At 47.6% G+C, this 25,084-nt stretch overlaps 2 protein-coding genes and 1 pseudogene across 3 annotated transcripts; 2 read left to right on the plus strand and 1 right to left on the minus strand.

Moving 5' to 3' along the window:
- Positions 1–3,619: 3,619 nt before the first annotated feature.
- Positions 3,620–15,202, minus strand: tbc1d2b (TBC1 domain family, member 2B). Its single transcript, XM_084476849.1, has 13 exons — positions 14,837–15,202; positions 13,815–13,965; positions 12,820–12,997; positions 11,980–12,146; positions 11,073–11,305; positions 9,986–10,459; positions 9,706–9,816; positions 7,830–8,026; positions 6,809–7,303; positions 6,110–6,227; positions 5,729–5,914; positions 4,137–4,258; positions 3,620–3,856 (listed from the first exon to the last, which is right to left on the minus strand). Exons 1-13 carry the CDS (start codon positions 15,170–15,172, stop codon positions 3,658–3,660), a joined length of 2,967 nt encoding a protein of 988 aa, XP_084332975.1. The 5' UTR covers positions 15,173–15,202; the 3' UTR covers positions 3,620–3,657.
- A 1,686-nt stretch (positions 15,203–16,888) lies between these two features.
- LOC311357790 (uncharacterized protein) lies at positions 16,889–20,885 on the plus strand. The gene is made up of 8 exons (XM_084477824.1): positions 16,889–16,951; positions 17,184–17,293; positions 17,780–17,946; positions 18,889–18,978; positions 19,077–19,242; positions 19,424–19,567; positions 19,698–20,534; positions 20,691–20,885. Exons 1-8 carry the CDS (start codon positions 16,891–16,893, stop codon positions 20,730–20,732), a joined length of 1,617 nt encoding a protein of 538 aa, XP_084333950.1. The 5' UTR covers positions 16,889–16,890; the 3' UTR covers positions 20,733–20,885.
- A 1,736-nt stretch (positions 20,886–22,621) lies between these two features.
- On the plus strand, positions 22,622–23,885 carry LOC311357791 (annotated as a pseudogene). Its single transcript has 3 exons — positions 22,622–22,625; positions 23,169–23,342; positions 23,431–23,885. The product of its transcript is annotated as an uncharacterized misc_RNA (transcript).
- The last annotated feature ends 1,199 nt before the right edge of the window (positions 23,886–25,084 follow it).

Genomic DNA, 25,084 nt, shown 5'->3' on the forward strand with positions numbered 1-25,084 from the left:
GGTGAACACTTCACTAAATGTGCAAGATGCTGCTTTGAAAGTCAAATTAAGGATTTAAAATGATAAAGACTCGCTGACTCAAAGAGAAATAGTACGTACAGAAAATATTGAAGAAAAATGAAATACTTAGTAACATGCAAGTAATAATAAATACTTACACAATAGAAAAGCAGTATATACTATAATTTCTGAACAAATACAATTATACAGGAAAGAATAATGACAATGTGATTTCAGCATGTCATGGAGAAGAGGATCTTTATCTTTGAAGAGACCCGCTCTCCAAACACAAGTCCTTGAGGTGTGGGCCTGTCTGCATGCCCGGGCTGTGGCCTCACGTCCTACTAACGCCCCTGTTTGATAGGACGCAACGCAAGTATCACAGACACTTTGAAAATAAGAAAATAAGAAGTTGTCCATCGTTTCAGTACCAAACAATATAAACCGCTGTAAACACCGTGTGCTGCGGTGAAATAACGTGAAAAGGTTCAGCTGTGGAAGGCAGGGTGAAACAACAAGTGGTGTTCGTGTCCTCTGGTTAAGATCATGTAAACATGTACATTTAGTTTGCTAGGACATTCGTCGGCCTAAGGGAATATTCTGTCTGTTGACCCACATTTGGCCTTAAGTTACATTGTGCATGTGTTCTGTGTGTGTGTGTGTGTGTGTGTGTGTGCGCATTTAGGTGATGTTTGAGTACAGGTGAAACAAATCGCGTGCTTTTACAATCACAAAATGTGAGCAACCGCATATTGATGTGGTCAAATAAAAATAAAAAAAACATACATTTTAGGTGACATCACATATAAATCATGTTACATAATGTCAACAGCTGTATGTGTTGTGAAAATTCCACCACCGCTCTGAAACGGTTACAAAAGTTATACTGCCCCCTTGTGGAGGACAGCTGTATTTACAACAGGAGAGAACAGCGTACACAGCATTTAGGCTATTTTGAAGATAGAAATAAGAGCCACAGAAGAGGCTTGGGAAAATCCTTCCAACAGTATACAACAATGCCCCAAGAAGAACCAACGGTCTTCATTAATACAACACACCTAGTAAGGCTTTGATGCGAATACAATGCGCCAAACACCATGGAAGATATTGCATATATCGCAGGGGTTTTCAAAGTGTGGGATAGTGAGCCTCCCCTAAGAGAACTCAAAAGCATACCGCCCCCCCTTCACCCCCCCTAATTATTATTGCTATTATTACTGTTATTGTTGTTGCTTTGTATGTTCCACACAGGCTTAAAGAAGGTTTTAAACAATAAATGTTATACACATCTTTGTTTTTATAAACATCTTAAACATTTTTGTATGTTCTTAAACATATTTTTAAAACATTTTAATCATCTTTATCTGTTTATGTGCTTAAATATCTTTTTTTAACACATTTTAACATCTGTATGTTTAAAACATTTTTTTTTAAAACACAATCCAGTGTTTCCCACAGACCAAGTAGCTACTCGCAACTCCTTGCGACGAGACGGGCTGAGACGTTCTAAAAACTGGGCAGTTCACACTGCTGCACCGGGCGGCGATTAGTTTTATTTTGGTTGAGAGTAGGCTAGAGTTGCTGTGTTTCGCCATTCTCCACTACTTCTGCATTGTAGTAATTCGCTGGAGCTTAGTTTGTTTAGATCCCGCTAGTTGCATTGCATTCTTTCGTAGTGGCGACTTCTCTACTGCAAGGGAAGCTCGGCTTCACCTAAAATTTCGAAAATTAAATGGTCAGATATATACTGTTGTGTTAACATTTCATTGATTAAAAATGCGTTAGAACACGTCCATCTCGAAGACGAGTCCGTTCAGAATCAGCTGCTTATCGCAGGTCGACTGACTCGATTTCCTTCTCATACACTTACGTGTTTAATTTGCGTGTGTTTAGACAGATGGGCGCGCACACACACGCGCACACCAAACATCACCCGCATTCATTCATTCTATTAAATACTCACTCGCGGTAAAACTATGTTTTCTCACGATCAAATACTCATCAATCCTAAAAGTAATGGCTTGTACACGATGTCTGGGTCAAGAACATATGTGTTTGCTGTACGGTGTTTGCAGATGCATTGATTTAAAAGTAGGCTACAACTTACCGCTGTATCAGCTGTTCTTTCCCAAATCATTTACCCTAAAACTAGATTTCGTTTTGGAAGCCTGGGATATACTTTGCTCGAATGTATTATTGTTATTATTATTTTAACGCATGGCATAGCCTACTATACTTCATTCATGTTCATTCATGCAGGGAAAAAAATGTTTCCACAATCCACACGCTATTTCTATGCAGTTTCACACGTATGAATAATCTTTGACATCATAATATTTAACATGCAAGTGTAGTGGTGCCTGGTTGCTGCGGGGGAAAATCAGCTTTGCGCCGGGTGCAAGCAACGACACACGCGTCGGTGTAGAAAGTCAATTGCGCCGGGCGCAAGATAGGGCCCTTCTTCTGTTTGGCGCACATGGCTAATTTGCATACGCGCACAGGACTGTAGGAATGGGAACATGTCGGACTGGCAGCATTACGGGGGCGCGATTACGGGCTGGCGGAGTTACATTTAAAAATCGCGTAAGTAAAAATAAATAAGAAAAGCGGAATCAATTTGTGGCGCTCGTTGTTCAATCTGTGGCGCAGCGCCACACATTGGTAACACATTGGCCTATGTGTGGGAACCACTGCCAATGTTTCCCACAGACCAGGTAGCAATGTGTGGCGGATTTGTTGACGGGGGGGAGGGGGAGGGGGGGGGGGGGGGGGGGCGCGATTACCGGCTGGCGGAGTTGTTGAGGTATTATAATAGAAAATGCGGATCATTTTCTTTCTCGTGTGTCTCGTTTTTCGCCCGTGCCTAAAACCGCCACTGCTTATAATGCTAAAGCCCAGTTCAGACCAAAGATTCGCGACGCAACTGCTTGCAACTCGCAACTCCTTGCGACGAGACGGGCTGAGACGTTCTAAAAACTGGGCAGTTCACACTGCTGCACCGGGCGGCGATTAGTTTTATTTTGGTTGAGAGTAGGCTAGAGTTGCTGTGTTTCGCCATTCTCCACTTGAGATATTAAAAATCGATCCATTTTGCCACTCGCCAGATGTTTACAGTTTTTTTTCTTTTCTTTTTTCTCTCGCCGCGCCTCCCCTGAAACCCTCTGGCGCCCCCCAGGGGAGGCGCGCCTCACACTTTGAAAACCGCTGATATATCGGATGGAAAGCTAAACCAGCCTGATATTGATCATCAATGCGCCACTTTTGTAAGATGTGTAAACTTTAAATAATTTTACATCTGACAAATTTTAAGAAGAAAAGTGGCTAAAGCAAATGATTGTAAGACGAAAGCAAAAATATCCCAAAATGGAAATCACGTGTCAATGATTCAATACAGCAATAAAAAAAAAATTGCATTCATTTGAAAACACTGTTTGATAAGACACATCTGCTCACAGCAAAAAGGCATTAAAACAACAACAACAACAATAACAACCAAAGGATGGCAAGAATACTGATAGGACAGCCTGTGACCCACAGGAGCTCGGGTCCGGGAAATGTAACAGCAGAGGAGAGGGGGGGCAGGTTTCCACAGCTGGGCTGCAGACCATCCAGCGGGGACGCCCCCCCCCCCCCCCCCGTGGACCCGTGCCCCGGGGCTCAGTTGTCCTCCTCCTCGTCGTCGCTGACGAAGGTGCGGCGGTCCTGCCGGTCCTCGCGCTCCCGGAGGAAGGTCTGGCGGATGGCCTCCAGCTCCGTCAGCTCCAGCCTCACCTTCTCCAGGTGGAACGCGCGCCGGTTCTGGATCTGCCGCATGGGGAAGGGGTTCATGTCCACGAAGGCCACGCTCATCAGCTTCCTGTGGGCCACGAACACAGAGTTAGTGTCGCCACGCGACGGGCGGCCCAAGGTTTCAGTGAGCCAAATTTTGGATTACAATTGTGTTCACAAAATGCATGAAGGAAGACAGAAAGTGTAATAAACCCTGTAAGAAACTTAACATGACCTAAGGACGGTAGTGATGCAGGCATTGTACTCAGTGAATTTTAGCTATTTTAGAAGGACTTTATGTTCCTTTACGACATAAACAAATGATAATAAAGTAACAGGACAAAGAGGGCCGTGTGGCAGGGCCCAACCTGGCGTCCAGGATGGTGCGTGTGAAGTGTCTGAGGAACTTGAAGATGGCGGTAGAGTCCTGCAGCTTGAGGAACTCCTCCTCTTTATACTTGAACAGGGCAAGGGCGAAGCGGAATATGATCTGCAGAAAATATAAACGAATACACAGCTGAATAATAAATACATGAATCAACACCTAGCCATCGAGTCAACGGCACATCCAACGACAGCAAGGTGAGAAATGTCTTCGCAGAGATCCCAGGTCATATTAAAAACAAGGAAAAATGTATTCAAATGTATGCAGTTCATTGAACCCTGAACTGGAAAGCTATTAGATCAAGGACAATCCATCATGCGGCCATGACACATGTGGCTCGTGTTTACACTCAGAGCTGGGGCTTATCTCTGATATTGGTTCACTGAGCTTGTTTCCCAGGGTCGGCGGCCCCCAGCTCTATACACCAGCTCTAGCCTGGCTATTGCCAGACCAAGCTCAATCATAGGTTGTGTCCCAATTCAGGGGCTGCATCCTTCGAAGGACGCATTTGAAGACCGCTCACAGCGGCGCGTCAAGTGCTGTCCCATTTCGAAGGCTCCTTCAAATGCGGCCGAGATAAGCAGCCTTCGTTTCCCGGATTTGAAGGACCCACCGGGTGGATCCTTCATGGCCCAACGTATCCCAAGATTCATTGCGTGTTGGATTTTTTTTTTGAAATGGCGCGGAGAGAGCGGAAGCGGCAGCTGCAGCGAATACATATTTAATGACAAAACTGTAAAAATATTTTTTAATATAAAAGCAAGGTTGGGACCATTTTAAATATGTAAGTTTATTGTCAAAGTTCAGTGACATTAACGCTAGACAAATAATGTTAAACTAATTAACGTTAAGCCAACGTCCTCTTCCTCTTCACCCGCCGGCTCCGGCGGTGAATCTTCTCCCACTCCTCCAATAAAAAATAACAAATAAAATTATGATTTCTGGCTCCATATTTCTCCTCCGCTGTCCGGTTTGAACCGCAGCTGTCAGGGTTGCTAGGAGACAGGAGCGGCGCGTGGTCACGCAAGGTAAAGGACGTTAATGGCTGGTTATGCAATCCGGAAATGCTCTGTAGGCCAGACCGTCTCATTTAACAACGCTCGTTCGGAATTCGGTGTGGCCTTCGCGGTCTACGAAGGCCACACCTTCATAGACCGCGTCCTTCGAAGGATGCAGCCCCTGAATTGGGACACGGTGATAGATTGCATGTTGGTCTGGGGAAGCTGCTGTCATTTTCTTCAGCACAAGAGGCGTGATCAACGGGCGGAGTTAAATTGACTCTGTACGCAATTGGCTGCTTGCTGTCGCTTCCCTGACGTCATTATGTTAAACCAGCCAATAGCGCGCCAGGAGGAAAAGCCAGCTTGGTGATTGGCTCCTGCAAAAACGCATCGAAACTAGAAAGAAATGTATTGCTCTTCTCCAGACCCTTCTGCAGAGCGAACTCAAATCGCCGGCAGAATGGGCGGGGCTACCCAGTCCACTAGAGCTCCCCAACAGAGTGTAGTTTTGTACAGGCCTGATACAGACAGGGGCAATAAACCTATTGCTCCCTGTGTTCCCACTCTGCCTCACCTTGGGGCCCTCGTACAGGAACGCGTCCCAGATTTTGAGGAGGATCTCGCTGACCACGCTGTCGACGAAGACCACCAGGAACCAGTTGAAGGTGATGAGGGAGAAGTCCACCTTGTGCTGCTCAAAGTGGGCGTGGAGGCGGGGCAACTTCTCACTCATCAGGTCCTTGAAGACACGCTGGTCCACCTGCAGTTTGGGGGTCAGGTTAAGTTTACAGGTGTTGAGTATCAAACAAACCAACGTCATTGAACAACAAAACAAATACTACCATGAAATCACAAGTTCATCCAATGAAAACGCAGAGATTTGTGCCATTACGATCTACGCTCCTGCACTGGCGGGATCCGATTGGGAGCAAACACCCCTGCTGTGCTTGTGTACCTGTGATCCGAGAAGGGTCTTGGTGTAGTAGTCTCTGGGCATGAAGATCTCCACTATGGCTATGAGGCACCAGAAGGCCTCCTCCTGGTCCAGGTACAGCAAGGCGATGGCCACCAGCCTGGGGGGGAGGGGGGAGGGCAAGATGACGTCAGTGATAACCGAAATTTTCCCGATGTTACGAACCAAAGCGGTCGCTGAGGCTCATTCTGCAGAGCGGCTACAGGTCGATGAACACACAGACTTCAAAGAAGGTAATCTGTGAGGTTTTCAGTGATTCTCTTTGAGTGATGAGACATGAAGTTCCTAATGCCGTCGCGGTGTAAAGCACATATGCTCTATTTATATGAGAGGTTAACGATAGTAAACGATAACCTCATTAAGAAATAAACATTGGCGTCGCTTCACAACTGACTAAAAACAAACTAACTTAGTTACTTACTAACTAAGTTACTGACTTTGGACTATTGAAAATGCAGTTTTATGTATGAAAAAAACCTTATTCTACAGTACATGTATATGCAATCAACAAGACCCAGACAAACGTCTGTCTGTCTGTGCTCGACGTATACAATACAAACGTATTTCTGTCTGTCTGTTTGTCTGTACAATACAAACGTCTGTCAGTCAGTCAGTGCGTCAGTCAGTCAGTCTGTCAGTCAATCCGTCCGTCAGTCCGTCAGTCCGTCCGTCCGTGCGTACCTGTTGAGCCCCTGGCAGTAGCCGATGTCGGGGTTCCTCCAGCTGAAGGCCATCAGCACGTTGCGCAGCGTGGTGACGCCCGGCGCGCTGGGCGAGGCGTAGTGCTTGTTGTTGGGCAGCGTGCGCAGCAGGTCCAGCTCGATCTGCTTGGAGGCCGGGTTGGGCTTGCCCCGCGCCGCGCTCAGCAGCGTCTCGTAGTAGTCGGGCGCCAGGTGCTCGCGCAGCTTGCGCACGTGGAAGTTGACGCACCAGCGCCACACCTGGTGGCGGTGCGCGTGCGGCACGCCGCTGCGCATCAGCGCCTTGAGCTCGGGCGAGCGGATCAGGTCGCGGTTCATGGTGCCCGCCAGGAAGTTCTCCCACTTGACGCCCACCGACACCTCCTGGTCCGTCATGGACAGGGACTTGAGCTCCAGCGCGCGCACCTTGGCGTCCAGCTTCTCCTCCTCCTCCTCCTCCTCGGGCACCGTCTTGAAGCCGTACGCGTCGTACTCGCTGGGGGAGGGGGGGGGGGGGGGGGGCAGAGGTCAGAGGTCAGGGTATGCATGGGGGTGAGTTGTGTGGATTGATGATTGATGGAAGACGGAAGACGGACCTTAAAGAGCCAGTGAACTCACTTTATGATTTTATGATTTATGACTTTATGATTCTTTTTTGGTACCGTCGTTGTGTAACTGTTTTGAGTGTTTTAATAAGCAACGTTGTTTATGAAATGCGCCGCACACAGTAGTCCTTATACGAATGGAGTCTGGGAAGCCTGACCGTCACTCGGACGCTGAGACGGGGCTTCACCATCCACACACACACCGTGGCGTTGTACTATAAAGGTTAAACTTTCTCGCGGACACCGCAGTCAACTAGCTCCACGCGTCCACACACGCCGCCCCGTCCGGTGCCCCTCGGTCGTGACGTCAGAGTGCCTCTGAAAAGAGCGCCACCTGCGTTCAGCAGAGAGGAACGTTCACATCGTGTTTCGGGGAGAAAAAGTCCCCCAAGACCTCCACACGAGGGCTCCACCTACCTGACGGTGTGGGGCCTGAAGACGGGGTGGTCCTGGGGGTCCGAGGGCTCCACCTGCAGCGCGTCCTCCAGCAGCCGGGAGATGACGTCGCGGGCGGCGCTCTGCTCCGGGGACGAGCAGACGGGGGTCTTGACCTCCTGCAGCAGCACCAGGTACTTGCTCTCCACCTGGCACAGCTTGGCCTCCAGGGAGGTGCACTGGAGGAGGAGGGGGAGGGTGGAGGAGGAGGAGGAGGAGGGTGGAGGAGGAGGAGGAGGAGGGTGGAGGAGGAGGGGGGTGGAGGCAGAGGGAGGAGGAGGAGGAGGAGGAGAGGGAGCAGGAGGAGGAGGGGGGGGAGGGGGGGAGGAGGAGGGTGGAGGAGGAGGAGGAGGAGGAGGAGGGTGGAGGAGGAGGGTGGAAGAGGAGCAGGAGGAGGGAGTGGAGGAGGAGGGTGGAGGCAGAAGGAGGAGGAGGAGGAGGGAGAGGAGGAGGAGGAGGAGGGGGAGGAGTAGGAGGAAGAGGAGGAGGGAAGAGGAGGAGGGTGGAGGCGGAGGAGGAGGAGGAGGAGGAGGAGGGGAGGGAGGGGAGGAGGAGGAAGGTTGAGGAGGAGGGGGTGGAGGCAGAGGGAGGAGGAACAACCGATGGAAGATAATGAAAGACGAGTCAATAAAACAAGAATTGTAAGGTACAATTATAGGAAGTATAAAATAATAAATAACTATATCTGTAATAAAAAGGCCATGTCAAATTTCCCGAATACCTCCCGTTCTGGAAGTGTGTTAAGATACATGTGGTGCACATTATAAGCCACATAGTTGAACACAGTAAAACAGAAAGTGGCCCTCCCTTCTTGGTTTGGTTTGAACCCAGACATCGTGTGTTACGAGCAGCAGGGGGGTCATAACACAGAACACAACCAGGAAGAAATGTTGGTCCTCAAATGAGTTCAACATGCTTCTCATTACAGGGTGGCTCCCTCTTCTTCTGAGGGGACAGAAGAAGAACAGCTTCCTGTCTGACAGCCAGGCAGGTGGCTCGTGGTCAGGTGTTGACTGCTATATTTAAGAGGTGTCATCTCAGCCCCGACCACGCCCTCACACTCTTACACAAGCTGTCTGTGTTGCTCTCTTGGCAGCTTCACTTCCTTATTCTGCTACAAAGCTTCATTTACAACACATGCAGGGCGGCACCCGGGCGGCCAGGTGTCCTGCTCTACCGGTATTCACAATGCACGCCATTATCATCCAATGTCCCGCCTCCCACTTATTGAGACAATCTCCCGCATTTCGATTGGCTGGTCGAGTTCCAAAGTCAAACCACCGCATGACGGACGCTCATCTCAAATCTGGCGTTTAAACACATCCTGTGAAACGAGCAGGTGAAGCGGTCCTCACAGGGCTGCATTTGATGTCCGTCAAACAATGGACATGTGGGTCAAGTGCTGGTTAACCGGTCGCCGTATTTATTAGTCGGCGTTTTAAATTGCAAGTCACCACAAAGTCACAAACTATGCAGATTCTGGCGGAATACGATGGAAACTCAAATAAAAGGAAATGCAGCCACAGCAAAGAAAGAAATGTGAAAGTACTTCTAACTGGGTGAAGCCGGTGCGGGCGATTGTCAGGGTTTTCTCAGAGGGAATGTTTCTTTTTTAACGTTACAGAGACATCCATCCTTTTTTAACTGCCTCTCAGCAACATATCCTACATTGTCCTCCACACACATTCTCTTTGTCCCATATTTGTTTGTTGGGATCTGGTCACCCTTAATATAGGTCACTCAGTTCATTACTAAGACTACAGAGTCCTGATTTGAGGCACACCCACACCCACACACACACACACACACACACACACACTTCCTGTTTGAGTAAGAGCAAGCAACATATGACTGGTACCTTTGCGTCAACAGCCTTCTCTCTGCTTTCCGCATTTCTGCGTAAGACGGTGAGCTCCAGGATCTCTTTGTTCAGGAACTTATTCTGAGTTTTGTAGCCCTGAAGTGTTTCCTGGAATGATAAGAAAAAGATTTTTATCAGTCCTTCAATGACTCAACTACCCTGGCGGCAGTTTCTTTCACTTGGTATCTGGTATCTATTCTCACTTATCGAGAATCATATCCAAAACGAGTGAAGCATATTTTTCACGAAACAATTTTTCACAGCTACTTGCTACTACCTTGATGTTGTCCATCTCCTGCAGGTCCTTGCTGTTGGGCGGCGGACTGCCACAGTTGCCGTGGCCACCGGCCTCGGGGCTCTGCTGGGACAACTGCATGATGATCTGGTCCTTGGCCTGGATGGTCTCCATCATCATGCCCAGCTGCTCGTTCATGTCGCCCACCTTGATCTTCAGGCCCTTCAGCTCGTGCTGCAGGCTCTCCTTCTCCAGGGCCAGCCGCTCCATGTGGCCACACAGCTCCTGCAGCTGTCTGTCCCTCTCCTGTAGCTGTCTGTCCCGCTCCTGTAGCTGTCTGTCCCGCTCCTGCAGCAGGGTCTCGTCCCGGAGGGCCGCCTCGGGGGCTGGGGGCGGGCCCGGGGCGGACAGTGACTCTGGGACCAGGACGGGGGCGAGGAGTGGGGAGTGGGGGCCGGACGGGGACCAGCCGCACTGGGACGTCCTGAGAGTCTGCTGTAATAGTCTCACCAGCTCCTTGTGGAAGAGAAGGAGACAACAGGGGATGAATGGAGGCCTTGTCTCACTGAACACGTTACAAACTCATCCGACTGAGATGGAATCACATTAGAGGTTGAGAATGGATTGTGGTTTTCTTTGTTTGTCTGTAGAGGTGTTTGTTTGTTGAGGTCTGTTTCAAGTACTTATAATCATCCATTTTCAATCATTTATGAACAGGGCATTGTTTAAGCAGAACAACCAGAGCAGCTCCTGAATAAGGTGTGAAGCACCGCTCAGTGGAAACAATGAGCACAGCATTGTAATCCAGATAAAGGTCAACAGAGATAACTCTTTGGAATGAGTGATGATGAGTGATGCCTGATGGATTCAAGACACTGGAAAGATCATGTGCCCAAACACACCACCTTCTGTGGACAACAAACACACAACAAATACACCACCTTCTGTGGACAACAAACACACAAAAAATACACAACAAAAACACCACCTTCTGTGGACAGCAGACACACCAGCCTCTGTGGACAGCAGACACACCAGCCTCTGTGGACAGCAGACACACCAGCCTCTGTGGACAGCAGACACACCAGCCTCTGTGGACACCAGACTGCGAGGCCGAGCGTTGCCGTACCTTGTGGCTGGCCAGCTCCTCGCGGAGCGTCTCCTGCTCCTGGTGCAGGCGGCCCAGCTCCTCCTGCTGGGTCTGCAGGAGGAGCTGGGTCTCCACGGCGGGCTCCGCGGGGCCCGCTGTGCTGTCCACGCTGCGGCCGGACCTCACCGAGCCCATCATGTCTCTGAGGAAGGGCTTCTTGGGCCGCAGGGAACTCCGGCCGAAGTCGAAGGCGAAGGGCGAGCCGATGGAGTCTGAGGAGGAACGAGACACTTCCTCAGAGCGGCTCCTCACTTGGGTTCTTACCTCTGAGACGTTCTAATAGTATAACATATTAACATAAAGAGTCATTTCACAAATCTAACACATGACGGGCCTTACCATGCATACGTCGACCCGAGCAACTTATAGAGAATTTGTATTTTCTGCGATACATCCGTGACATTAACGAGCAGGGAGGGGCCTAATTATTATATATATTTATAACACGGCTCTTCTCAATGCTGTGGAACGCTCCGTTCACTTGCATGGGCCTTCCCGACTTCCGGTGGTGAATTATTTTTCAATAATGACCGTTGCTAAGCATATAATGACCGCCGTCAAGGAAAGTGGATTTTTTCTCGTCTTTCGTATCACTCCGCAAGTAGTCCGGTTACTTATCGACCCCAGCGGTTGCTAAGCGACGTCAACGTCTTTGGCGGACTATTTCTCTGCTGATCAACGCTACGAATGCTGGTAACAAATGAACTGTAAAAAGACACACAGTGTGAAGTTATTCTTTCGTTTTGGCAAGGAGCCGTGTAATAAGCGGGATAATGTATAGAACGTCGCCGGTCATTATCGAAAATAATCCCCGACAGACTGACCTATGTCCCAGAGTGCGGGGGGGGGGGGACCTGGGGGGGGGACCTGGGGGGGGGGGACCTACGTCTGTGTGTGCAGGGCACGGCCTTCTGCTCGGAGCCGTCTTTGGGCGGGGGCTCCACCAGCTCCCAGTCCTCCGACGAGGCGGCGGCGGCGGCGCTGGCGGTGGTGTGGAAGACGCTGCGGCGGCTCTCCCCTCCTCGCCCGGGCCGCAGGTGGGACATGGAGTTCCTGGGGAGAAAAAAACACAGCAGCGGAGCGGTCACCACCCCGGGTTTAGCGGCGGGGATTCAGGCGCTGTTCCACCGCCGCCGCGGGTGACGGCCGGACGAGTCACGGCCTCGTGAGGCAGAGTCACCGGTGAGGCGCGGGGCGTTGGGAGTAGTGACACGCCGCGCGCGGTACAATATGAATAACCGCGACCACGTGGTTAGGCCATGAAGCACCGACATGCTGCAAATAGCAAGTCTGAAAATGCTTTTATCTGTAGGCTGCGCGTCTCCTCCTAACCATTAGTCAGCAGGGGCCCCCACCATACAGAAGCCATTCAACTCACAGCCTTCCCATTGTGTCGTCGTGGACACCACTACGTTTCTGCCCCACTCGGCATTTCTGCCCGTCTTTGGCTGCTCAGGGTCTCCAGACAGACGAGGGGTCATTGTAAGTGCTGGCATACTTTAAGCAGCGCCGCCTTAATGTTTAGCAACACATTCAGCTGAAACCACTTCCTATTAGCGAGGGCGCACAGCTTTCTAGACACAAAGAGCGCCGGCATTAACCGTTGTATCACGAGGCAAGCAGATCAGCAGTCTTGGAAAGCAGCGATCATAATCTCAGTGGTCTTCTCAAACATCCATCAATCATTTCAATGGCACTCCACTTGGAGGCCCCTGGGAGCCCGTACCTGATTTCTGTGCCCCAGTTACGGAGGGAGAAGGTGTTGGTGGAGGAGCCGCCGGGGCCCCTGGCGGACTGCAGGCCCGCCGGGTCTCCGATGCTGCCGCAGTGGGTCTCCGTCTCCAGGGCGAAGTCACTGCGCACCTTCTCCATGTTCTCGTTCGACTTCTCGATGGGGAACACTTCTAAGGGACAACGGAGAGAGGGGAACACTCCTAATGTTCAACGGAGAGAGGGGAACAAGCCTGTTCTCTGGTGACTGTGACTCCAGAAGGAGTCTAGTCAGAAGGCTATAAATGTCTCAGCTGATCGATTGTCTTTATGAGGCTATGACAGTCATGCAATGTTTTAATATACTCTTAGACTGGGGTCAGCTGATACATAATTCTTCATTTTGCCCAAAACAATGGTAGTATTTATTCTTGGGGAAAGCATTTCTGCCGAGTTATGCAGGTCAGGAAATGTTGACAGAAGTACGCATATTAGAATTAAACCATGCTTTTAATAATATAATTATTTCAAGTAAAACAATGTGTAGCTCCTCAATCATCCATCAAATAATTGAATTTGGATTGCGATCGTCACCCTGCCGTTAACTGTGGTCAGGTGCGATGTGCACTTAAAATACATGCATAAGCTTATTTCAATCATGTTTAGCCTTATATTGTAATATATTACATTTTGACTACTAGACAATTCCGGTTAACCATCGGGAAGGCAATTCGTGAGGCAAATCACTAGCTTGGTCCAGCCCTATCCCTTATTTCATTGTTCAACACAAGTGCAAACATTGACCCTTCTATGAACAAAAGAGATTGTCAGAATGTAGATAATAATGTCATTAAATGTAAAAGAGGAATGTAGGTGTTGCGATTAGTCACCTTACTGTTATATTGTTACCCCACTATAAGAGAAATATAACAATATAAACCTACAGTAGCTTTGTTTATGACTAAGATTTATGATACAATTTCGCACAGTGTGCATCTGTGCTTGTCTCACCGTTGTCTCCGGCCACGAGGCCGGTGTGAGGGAAGGCCTGTGTGGGCGAGCTCCAGCTGTCTCTCTGGCCGGAGCCACGCGTGTTGCTGTACTCCCAGCGCTTCTGCTGGAGCTGCTGCAGCCAGTAATGCATGATCTGCCTGTTGGGGGCCTATAGGAGGACACAGACACACTGAGTATACGCTGTGTGTACACACACACACACACCTCACTATTCACAGTTACAGGAGAACACCAACAGCTCAACTTAAAAAGAAACTCCTTAAAAAGCTTAAAGTGATTTGTCAAAGTAATACACACAGCATACATTCATAATGCATACATAATATTTTGATATCATGAACAGCGACATGACTCAACAGCCATTTCACTACACATGATAACAATCTTTAAATAATAATTCCAGTCATAATAAGACCAATCGGAATGCTAGTTTCAATCTCAGTTCCATCCGTAGGCCACGCATGTCTGCCAAAACAGCAGACATAACGCCACCTGGTCCAATAGGTGTTAGGAAACGACAAGGTGTAAGGGGAAGAGAAGTTATGAAACGAGTGGTGGTGGTTTTTGAGTCGACTTTGGCCCCATGTTGTTGTGTACTGTCATGTGACAGTAAGGTGCTTTGAGCGATTTGTTTACAAAGTTTGCAGAAGTACATTTTCGTTTAACAGATTGCACCAATCCTAAAAAAAACAACAACTGACCAACTAACAATTACATCTGTTTAATAATATGACAACTGCCTAAAAAATAAAAAACTTAATTATGACTTCATTATCCAATCTATGAATCAACTGACAGCTAGGGAACTGCTACAAGTCAACTTATAATTGTATCCTTTAATTTCAGATGTTCCCTGATTAAAGGTTAGGAGTCACAGAATGTTCTGATACAAGTTTACAGTAAAGGCCTGTGAGAATGGGTGTGACTCCTATTCCAGAAAATGGTACAACAGCTCTCACGATCTCTAAATAAGGAAACACATGGACGAGGAGTGAATCACAGTCTGTGTGCCCTTCTACCTTCAGAAGGAACTCTTTCCCTGTGGTGTGGATCTCGAACTGGCCCTCGTCTCCTTCCACATCATAGCTGAAGCACGCATCGCCTATCTCCATGTAGCCCAGCGGCAGGGCGTCCTGAGGAGTCTTGAAGTAATACAAGTAACATTTCCTCGGATCATAAACAAACCACCTCGGCTTGTAGCCCCTCAGTGGCCCCTTGCCAGCCAGTTTGGTCAAGTGGCCGCATAGTTTTGCGGGCTGGTCCTTGCCCTCGACTTCGGCCACGTCCAGGGATTTGGAGGCCACAATTCGCGAAGCTGTTGGGGAATTTTCTTCGCTGCCATCCTCTTCGTGCATCTTTCCTCGAACTTTCTTCTTGCACCACAGCGGATGCACACGACTGTTTCCATCCGCATGACTGCTGGCTTTCGTGCAAATGCATTGTGGTCATTGTAGTTTCCAAACCGACACTAGGGCTGATGCGTTTGTACCGCTAGGGGGCGACATGGGACAAGACTCTGGTCGCGTTTTAGTAACCATAAATACTCACAGCATTTTCAATGTGTTCAGTTAATTCACCGTCATATCAACAACCTTGTTTACTTTCATTGAGTGTTAGTGACTCAATTTTGTTTTGTTTTGTTATAGGCCAAATCATTCTGAATAAATTAGTCATGTTCCTCATATAATAATATAGACATGACAAAGAAAGAGACGTCTAATGGGCCTACATTCATTAAAGAAACATACTTTGAGAAACCTAGCTGTCTCAAGATGTTAAATATTTAGAAGAAGATTCAAGATAAAACCGTATTCAGACTCTGATCTACAGATTACGATGGCAATCTTTTTTTATTTTCCAGCATCTAACACATAGTCAACAGCCCGCATATCTTTATATAATTTAGTTTCCTAGAACTCAAACACTTTAACTTTATTGTGTAACCAAGGGCTGAGATTAAAAAGCCTGGCAAGTTACTGTTAGGAAATCCTTCTGTTAGGAGGCCTATGGAAACTGTGACAACATCGCTGTGACCGGAATTGCTCAGGTTATCCAGAGGAGCAGCGTTGAGTCACAACAGAAAAAGTACAGTTACATTTGATTATATTTCATACACCTTACTTATTCAAATAGATGACATCTTAAACACACACACACACACACACACACACACACACACACACACTCTCTCTCTCTCACTCACACTCACACACACACACGCACACACACACACACACACTCTTCATTGCACTCTCTTTCTCTCTCTCTCTCTCACACACACACACACACACACACACACACACACACACACACACACACACAAATATACACACACACACACACACACACACACACACACACACACACACAAGTTTGAATACACAAACTTACACACACACACACACACACACTTACACACACACACACACACACACACACACACACACACACACACACACACACGCATATTAGTTTGAATACACAAACATACACACACACACACACACACACACACACACACACACACACACACACACACACACACACACACACACATACAAACTATAATATAACTATAACATTAGACTGTGATTCAGATTCAAATTTGTTGATTGAGCAAAACTACATCTGCAATGACATCATCCCACCCTGTACATGCATGAGCCTACCCACACAGGAAAAGCAGACAGCTGCTGCTGATGACTAGAGAATTACCAGAGCAATAAGAGGAATTAGAATCTAAAATGTGCTTTTGAGGTTTGCAAAACACAAGATGTTTTCTATTGTATATTTATGACTGTATACTTTCTGATCTCCACGTCTTTTTCATTGTAGCTGTTGACATGCGGTTCACTTCATGGCAAAATGGCCATCAAAACGTAGCGTGAACACAACGGTTGATGCAGTTGGTTTCCCCTGTCTGACGGAATCAGACAGTCTGAGTAAACACTCTCCAGCCAATCAGCTTGTGCAATAAAAACCACACATTTTGTATCACGCTTTCCATAGCTCCCCAGGAAACGCATGCTCGCTGAAAACACCCCTGTCTCTGTCTTCAATGCAAATGAGCTCTATGAGCCACTGTGCCATTACACACACAGATCTTAGGATTCACCCGGCCCTTGGAAAAAGAGGTGTGTAACTTTAAATGTCATCTATCTTTATCTTGGCTTCATTGTGCATCTTTCAGAACACATTGGTTTAGAAGTGGCAGATCAGACCATCATAATGGTTTCTAAAGTGAGAGTAGGGTCAAACCCAACTATGCCTATCTCCTTGGCAGCTGGTATGTGTGCTTAACCTTAAGTCACACACACTCGAGATTTGGTGGCAAGAATTAATTTTAATTTGGGGTTTGCGTTGCAGAGTCACGCGGGTGGCAGAGCAGGCCGGTAAAACCACAGTCTGACAAGAAGATGCGCCAGGAACATCACAAGGGCAATGCGTTCACGACCTGCTGGCTGTTTCGGCACAAGGTAAACGACCTGTTATGATGAGACATTTGATTTTGTTAGATCTGTATATAAACAGATCATATCGGATAAAACAGCACTACTATAATTTGTTTAGATAGATCAGATATGTAATCTTCAGATACCAGCACTATCGTCAGAATGTGAGCTGGAAACACCTCGTCTCTGGGAAGCCAACGAAGCAGAACTGTGAAAACACCAGACCGCAACTGCAATTTGCAATTTGTCATGAATCATGACATTAAAAAAATAATAATAATCTAGAATATTATTTAAAAAATATATAACCTGCAGGTTGGCAACAAATGCACACATCTCCATGTAACAAATCTGTAGAGTTGTGTGCAGAACCCACTCTGTGGTGCGGTGCTGTGCTTTACGCACTGCGATAGGCAAATAACCCCAGCGGACCATGTGCCTCCGGGCTGGGAAGTGAAAGCTGCTCGTCTCCTGCAGCTGGGCTGACTTCTGTATTTCTTCGGGCCGCAGGACCGAACAGCCACGGAGCCCATGGATCAATTCACCGCCAGCGGGGCTGAGGACCGAGAGAGCCAGCTCAGGGAGCTGTCCGTCAGGTGGTTCATGGACACCCAGGCGACGCTCATCCTCCGCAACGGAATATTCCCCAGTTGGTTCCAGGGTTTCATCACCAGAAAGTAAGTGCTGTGTGTTCCGGGGTCTGACAGTTAACATCAAGGCTGTAGGCCTACATGATTTAGTCATTAAAATCCTGATGCACGGAAAAAGTTATCATAGGAAAATACATGTTGCAATGTTTCATACATATTTTTTATGAAAAACAAATTGATTCAATCAGGGTAAAACAAACCTCCTTTATTTATCATTTTAAGGCTTTAGACTTAAATATTTAATTAATTCCTAAATCACGTAGACTTATGGCAATACGTTTATCCTTGTTTCCCCACAACATCACTCAGGTCAATAATTAATATCATTTAATTATTGTTCAGCCGTAGGTTTATAAATAAACATGTTAACATTATTTGTGACTCTGATGAGACTAACCTTCTCAGCCGAGTCTCCTGTATCTGACCTGGTTTTGGATTCAACAGCTCAAGGGAAAGCAGCATCCGATGGTGCTTATTATTATCAACCAAGGAGAATTATATAATGAGTGTATGTTCTTTTAAGATATGTTCCCTTGTCTGTGTTTACTGTGGAACATACATACATACATACATACATACATATATATATATATATATATATATATATATATATATATATATATATATATATATATGGTATATAACACATTACATTAAGGGTACATTTATTAACCATTAATTCAAATTAGTTATTGCAGTTAAAATTATTATTACATGTCATTAGCATAGGGGTTAGGGTTAAATTGTTTAGAGTTAAGCCTAACCCTAATTAATAATTTATAAATACCGTAGTTAACCTGAACACCATTAGTACATTTGATTACTAGAACATTAGCTAATTAATTAACTGTTAATGCTATCTACCAATGTTAATTATTGATTAAGAAATGTACCCCTCCTTGTCAAGTGTTACCTATTATTGTTTTTAGTCCTTCAATCCGTAATGTTAATTGATATATCTATTCACAGGGATGCAGAGAAGATCCTTCATGAGAAGGAGCTGGGCAGCTTCCTCATCCGTCTCAGTGACAAGGCCGCCGGCTACATTCTCTCCTACAAGTGAGTCATGCTGCTGTGCTCGCCGCAAACTGTACACGAGGCCGGGAGGCAGTGAGGCAGTGAGGCGCTCACACCTCGTGCTTTTCTCTTGGTCACAGAGGCAACGGCCGCTGCCGCCACTTCATGATAAGCCAAAGCAAAACGGGACAGTTCATCGTCTCCGGGGACACGCGGGAGCACGCCTCCCTCACCGACCTCATCGACTTCTACAAGAAGAGCCCTATTGAGCCTTTCGGGGAATATCTGACCTACTCCTGCTTAGAGGTAAGACCTCCCTGGAAACACCTGTGTGTGTGTGTGTGTGTGTGTGTGTGCCCATGTGTGTGTGTGTGTGCGTATGTGTGTTTATGAAATATAGGTAAAGGTGTAACAGGTGTGTGTGTGTGTGCGTATGTGTGTTTATGAAATATAGGTAAAGGTGTAACAGGTGTTTGGTTGATTCCAGGAGTGTGCTGAGGAGCTGTATGACATGATCCAGGTCAGCCATCATGAAAAGCCACCAGTGCCACCAGTGCCACCAGTGCCACCAGTGAACACCAGAGCCAGGATGCCCGTTACCGTGGCACCCCAGAGCCATCAGAAATCAGAGGCGAGCACAAGTCGCCACGCGCGTCGCGTTCACGACCTCATCCGATTATCTATTATCTACACATTTCAATAAATAAGTGTTTGTGATCTGGGTGAATAAATGCGTGTGTTGTTGTTGTCGTCCACCACAGGAAATGCCGCCGCTGCCGAGGAGGAGGAGAGCGCATGTGGACGGCTGTGTGAGCGACGGGCGGGGCTCCCCCTGTGGCGGGGAGGCGTCCCAGGCCAGGCCGGGGAAGCCCAGCAGCAGCAGCAGCAGCAGCAGCTCCAGCCGAGACGGGGGCAGAGTCCTGGCCGAGAGCTCCCCAGGGAGAGCCGCCTGGCTGGAGCCCGAGGCCCCCAGGAGCAGACCTCCGCGTCCTCCTCCTCCTCATCACCTCCTCCTGGCCACCGCTGCCGCCCCCGCCATCACCTCCACGCCGGGACCGCTGCACACCGTCTACTCCCTGCTCCAACCGCTGGAAGCCAAGAGCGCGTCTCTGCCCCTGCTGCTGGACCCCGCGCCCTCCGAGAGGGACACGCCGCCCCGGCTGAGCCCAACCCCCCCTAGACCCTCCCCGCGCACCTCCCCCAGGTCCTCCCCCAGGTCCTCCCCCACGGCGGGCGTCGGCGGTGGGGCCCGGGGCCAGCGGAGGGGGAAGAAGCACGGCGGTGGTGCTGGTGGTGCTGGGGGTGCCAGAGGTGGAGGCCACGGCAGGCCGGTCAGCAGTCACAGTCTGGACTATCTGAGCTCCAGCCCCGTGTACCACCTGGCCACGGCGGGCCAGGGGCCCGTCGACGGAGAGGAGCGGTCAGGGCTCACAAACAAGGACAATGCTCACGGCTTGTTTGACGACAACACGTACGAGATGTTACCCGCCGAGGACGGGCTGCCCCGGGCCTGGGGAGAACCCCGACTGGAGTCCCACACCTATGAGTCCCTGGAGGACCTCCGACTGAAACCTGCGTGCCCGTCGGCTGCGGCCAAGGTGAGTCATCTCTATTCCAACGATGACTACTGAAGCAATAGCCATGTCCCCATGCTGGTGCTTACATACCGTTTGGTTACATTTCACAATGCGGAGACAATCAATCTATTCAAAAGATATTTCAATTAATGGCTTATTTTTTTGAATTGTATTCAGAATGACAAGGGGAAATGGTTTCCTGAGATGAAGAGGAAGTGACGCAGAGACGCCCTCAGCTTCTGCTGCAGTCCAACACTATGGCTGATCATCCACTCCTTTTGATACAACTTTTGATGCATACTTAAAATGATTTGATAAAAAGGTCAAACGTAGCATGTTATTTTTTCAAGTCATTGTTATGAGAAAAGTTGTTTGTATTGTATTTTCTCTTCCCTGTACTGTACATTTCAATAAATAATTAGGGGTCCTACGAAAAACGTCAGAACCCTATTGTATTCATTTGTATTATTATTTTATTCCTGACGTTTTTGGCAGGCCTGGAGAACTCGTAAAATGTGAGAATCAAAGGATGGGATAGAATAACCCATAGGTGGCGCTATAATAAGGCCTTGAAGTTCAACAGTTCAACAAATCGCAATTACCACTAGGAAAGTGCAATATGCATGAAATTTGCAACTCTACCAACCTACACATAAACTGCTTTGGTGTCAGAGGTGATAAAAGCTGCAACCTTGCAAAGACTACATGGTGATCAATTCATAGCAGTAATTCCAGAGACGGCAGAGCAGTGGTGTAGTGGGGACTTTTTTAGTGGGGGGACTGTGTATGACATCATCAAAAAGGAATCCTGCGTGCACGCACACACGCACGCGCACACGCACGCGCACACACATTCAGAAGAAGTTTGAGGGTTGTTACTTGCTAAATATGGAAACTGTAGCTAATCTCAATTGTAAAAATCAACATGTTTAATAATAATGATTCTCTCTCATTACCCCACATATTAAAACGATAGGCCTACAGGTCTAGACAAACACTCATGTCACTCAACACATTTATGGAGCAAATCCAAAATAACCAAAGCTCCTAACATTGCCACGCTACCACCACTTTACTGACTGAGGCTAGGCCTGCAGTCACCACAAACTGAGCAAACGGCGGATGCCATAATGAAAACAAACGGGCAAAAAAAATAAAAAAAACATGCTCAAAAAAGTGGGTGGAGGGCGTCCACCCACGTCCCCCGCCCACTACACCCCTGCGGCAGAGATATTTATTCTAAAGTGAAATCGATGGGATATATCCAATGTTTAAACAGGTGTAACTTTGCGTGACCATGTAGCCATGTAGCCTCGGCTGTCGAATATGGCTACTAAGAGTATATTCTATATTATTAGTTTGAAGGTTCCTTTCTGAACGCAGACTGGGCCTTAAAGCGTTAACATGTGCTTTCGCAAACGTCCGTTTTGCCAGTTTTTCAGTATGCTCAGAGTCTACGGAGAGAGCCCCGTTGTATCGAGCTTGGTTGCAGTTCCATCAGAATTCCACTGGGGGTGATCGCGGGCGAGTGCAGATTGAATGGGGGTCTATGGGGCTAGACGGCTAAATGTATCTCTTTCACCTGCTTGTCTTTGAAATATCGCAGATTTTATTGTAGATTCCGCAAGTTCAATATAGATTATAGTTCAAAAGTCGAATGAATGAGTACTTATGTCCTTTCGATTTCTTACAGGTTGGGCCGTTGTTGGCCGTACACGCTAGCATTCTGCTAATGCTGATTGGTCAGGGATGGACTTGCAACTGATTATGATCAGAGACTCCACTTGATGGCATCTGAAGCTAAAGCTGAATCAGAAACATTGTCTTAAGGAGGACTTTCTGTCGAAGTTAATTGTTATACAATACCTCCACGTACGGAAGACTTCTATTTTTCAAAATATAGTCTAATCTGCCCTATACAGTCTATTTGTCCATGTAGTGTACTGGTATTGTGTCGGCCAAATAATGTTTACTATCATGCGGCCACCATTCTCGTCATACTGTAGGAAAAATTCGGCCATATCTCGGAACTACAAGGTCAAAAGTTGTATAAATTGGCAGGCTTGTAGAACTCAGAAGGGGCCAGACTATGGGTGGCGCTATAAACTATGGGTGGCGCTATATAAGCACTTATATAAGCACTTGAAATTCAACATACTCAACAGGCTGCAATTTCCACTAGGAAAGTGCAGTATGCATGAAACTTGGTATACATGCACCATTCGTCATGATGAACAACTTTCATGTGCAACCCATATGGTCAGACCATTTGGACTCAATGCAAGGGCTACAACTTAACCAAACCCCCACACATACAATGCTTTGGTGCCGGAGGTGGTAAAAGCTGCAAACTTGGCCTACATGTACCAGATGAATGTGGGACTATGTTATCTTAAATTCATAGCAATAAGGCCAGAGAGAGTTATACATTTTAAAGGGAAATATATGCATATCTCCGATGTTTAAAAAGTTATAACATTGCTTCAAAACCACATAGCCTCGGCTGTCGACATGTAGATGTACATGTAGTCTTGTGGTATTGCGTTGGCCCAATGGCCATGGGGTCACTGGTTCAAGTCCAAGGCACTTGTCTCTAATGAACTAGGCACTTGTTTGGATGTCCACTGCAGTCGTTGTTTTGAATTTACATTTAAGGTCCGGCCTTCATGAATAAAGCTGGATCCACAGGAGGTGGTTCTTATTCTCAAGGTTCGTCTTTCTACCAACCTGAAGCACAGGTAGAGCCTGGCTACTACGGCACTAGCTTTGCTGCTTCTCTTCCCTCTGGAAGCAGTAACGGCTATCCCTCCTTACCTGACTCATCTAAAGGTAACTTGATAGATCCTTCTCAATTATTGCTAGTTATTTTTAATCATAGTCATTGGACCCATAACTTCTTCATTCCATCAGTGTATAGTGTGTTCTGATTTGTACAGAAAATTGTTGAAATTTGACTGTTTGCTTTTGGATGTCTCCTGGGTTATCCCTCCTAGCGTCTACTCTGGTCAGGGTGGGGCTGAATCCGGGTTTGGCACCAATGATGATGCCAGCCCTGGTCCGCAGTACATCCCAGGAGAGCTGCTCTAAATCGAGAGCACAATGGAGGATGGACGCTACCAGTCTGAGACCCAGGAAAAGGGCAGCCCTCCACCACCACCCTATGATGCTGAGGTCATCAACAGCCCACCTGAACCAGAAGCCTCCATGCCCAGCAGCTCTTATGGCAATGTCTACCCTTACAACTACATGTCTATCACAGGCCAGTACCCTCCCCAGGGGCGTAGCTATGGGCGGTGCTTCCAGTGCAACACACCGAGGCCCCCGGGGGCCCTAGAGGCAAAAGTGCGCTGTGAGTTCACACAAGGAGAGTGAAACAACATAACGATGAGCTGTGCGAGGATGAGGGTCTGAGTGACCCGGAGAGCCACTTCAGGGTCAATGTTTTTAATCCCAGCCTGGACATTATTATCAGTCAGCTACTGCAGAGATTGGTTGCACTGCGTGAAACCAGTGAACTGTTCCAGGCTATCAGACCCTCAGAAGTGAATAGTGCCACTGATGAGGCCCTGTATGAGCATGCACAGCGCCTTGCTGACCACTACAACAGAGACATAAGCCTGTGTTTCCCGAGCCAACTCCATGCCTTCAGAGCTTGTTTTAAAACTGAATTTGAAATTAAAAAAACACCTCTATAACACCTCTGTAAAAAAGAGTTTACTGAGCAGAAGGCATGCAGAGTTAACATCTGAATGGGTGAGTGCAGGCTTCTTTTATTATTGCATTGCATATTGTGCTGTTAGGGAAATATGGTTGTGTGTTCAGTTAAATGGATTAGGCTAGTGTGTCAGTGATGCAAATAGTCACTGTCCGTGGTTCTAATAATGAGTGTGTGTGTGTGTGCGTCCTTTTCCCTCTCTGCTCAGATTTGAATGTGTTGTGTGATGTAGGGATGCTAGGTAACTGTCCATGGTTCTAATAATTGTGCGTTCTTTTTCGTCTTTGGGTCCTCGGCTGTAGGCCTGGGTCCTGTGGGGAGCGGATGCATGTTCATCGTGGGTGGGGGCGGATGGCGGGGGGGCCCAGCACATGCCTTGTACCGGGGCCCAGCGCAACTAAGCTACGCCACTGACCCTCCCGGAACCTACGTTCACTCCAGCAGTAGTGTTGAGCGAGGCAGCAATAACTGGAACGAAAACCACTTTGGATACGAATATTCCTCCAGCCTTTTTGAGGAGCAGCAGATGCAGACCTCCCCCAGCAACGCTGAGCAGAGCTTCCAGGCATCAGGACCTGGAGACCAGAAGGGGCTGGCTGGGACATGGGGAAAAGAACAGGATATTATCATTAGCGGCGATGTTGGGAACAAGTTATACAGCAGTGTTTCTTTGTCTGCACACCAACCAGTTAACTTCCTATACACCCTTGAGCCAACTTGCCTAACATAGTACATTGACAAGTTTTCCGTCGCTGGGTTGGTTTCAGGTGGCCTAATGGCAATTACCAAATTTGTTCCTTCCAAAGTTGTATGAATTGGCAGGCTTGTAAAATGAGCTTGAACTCAACAGGCTGCA

This window comes from Micromesistius poutassou, assembly GCF_964030765.1.
Source record: "Micromesistius poutassou genome assembly, chromosome: 13".
Lineage (NCBI taxonomy): Eukaryota > Metazoa > Chordata > Actinopteri > Gadiformes > Gadidae > Micromesistius > Micromesistius poutassou.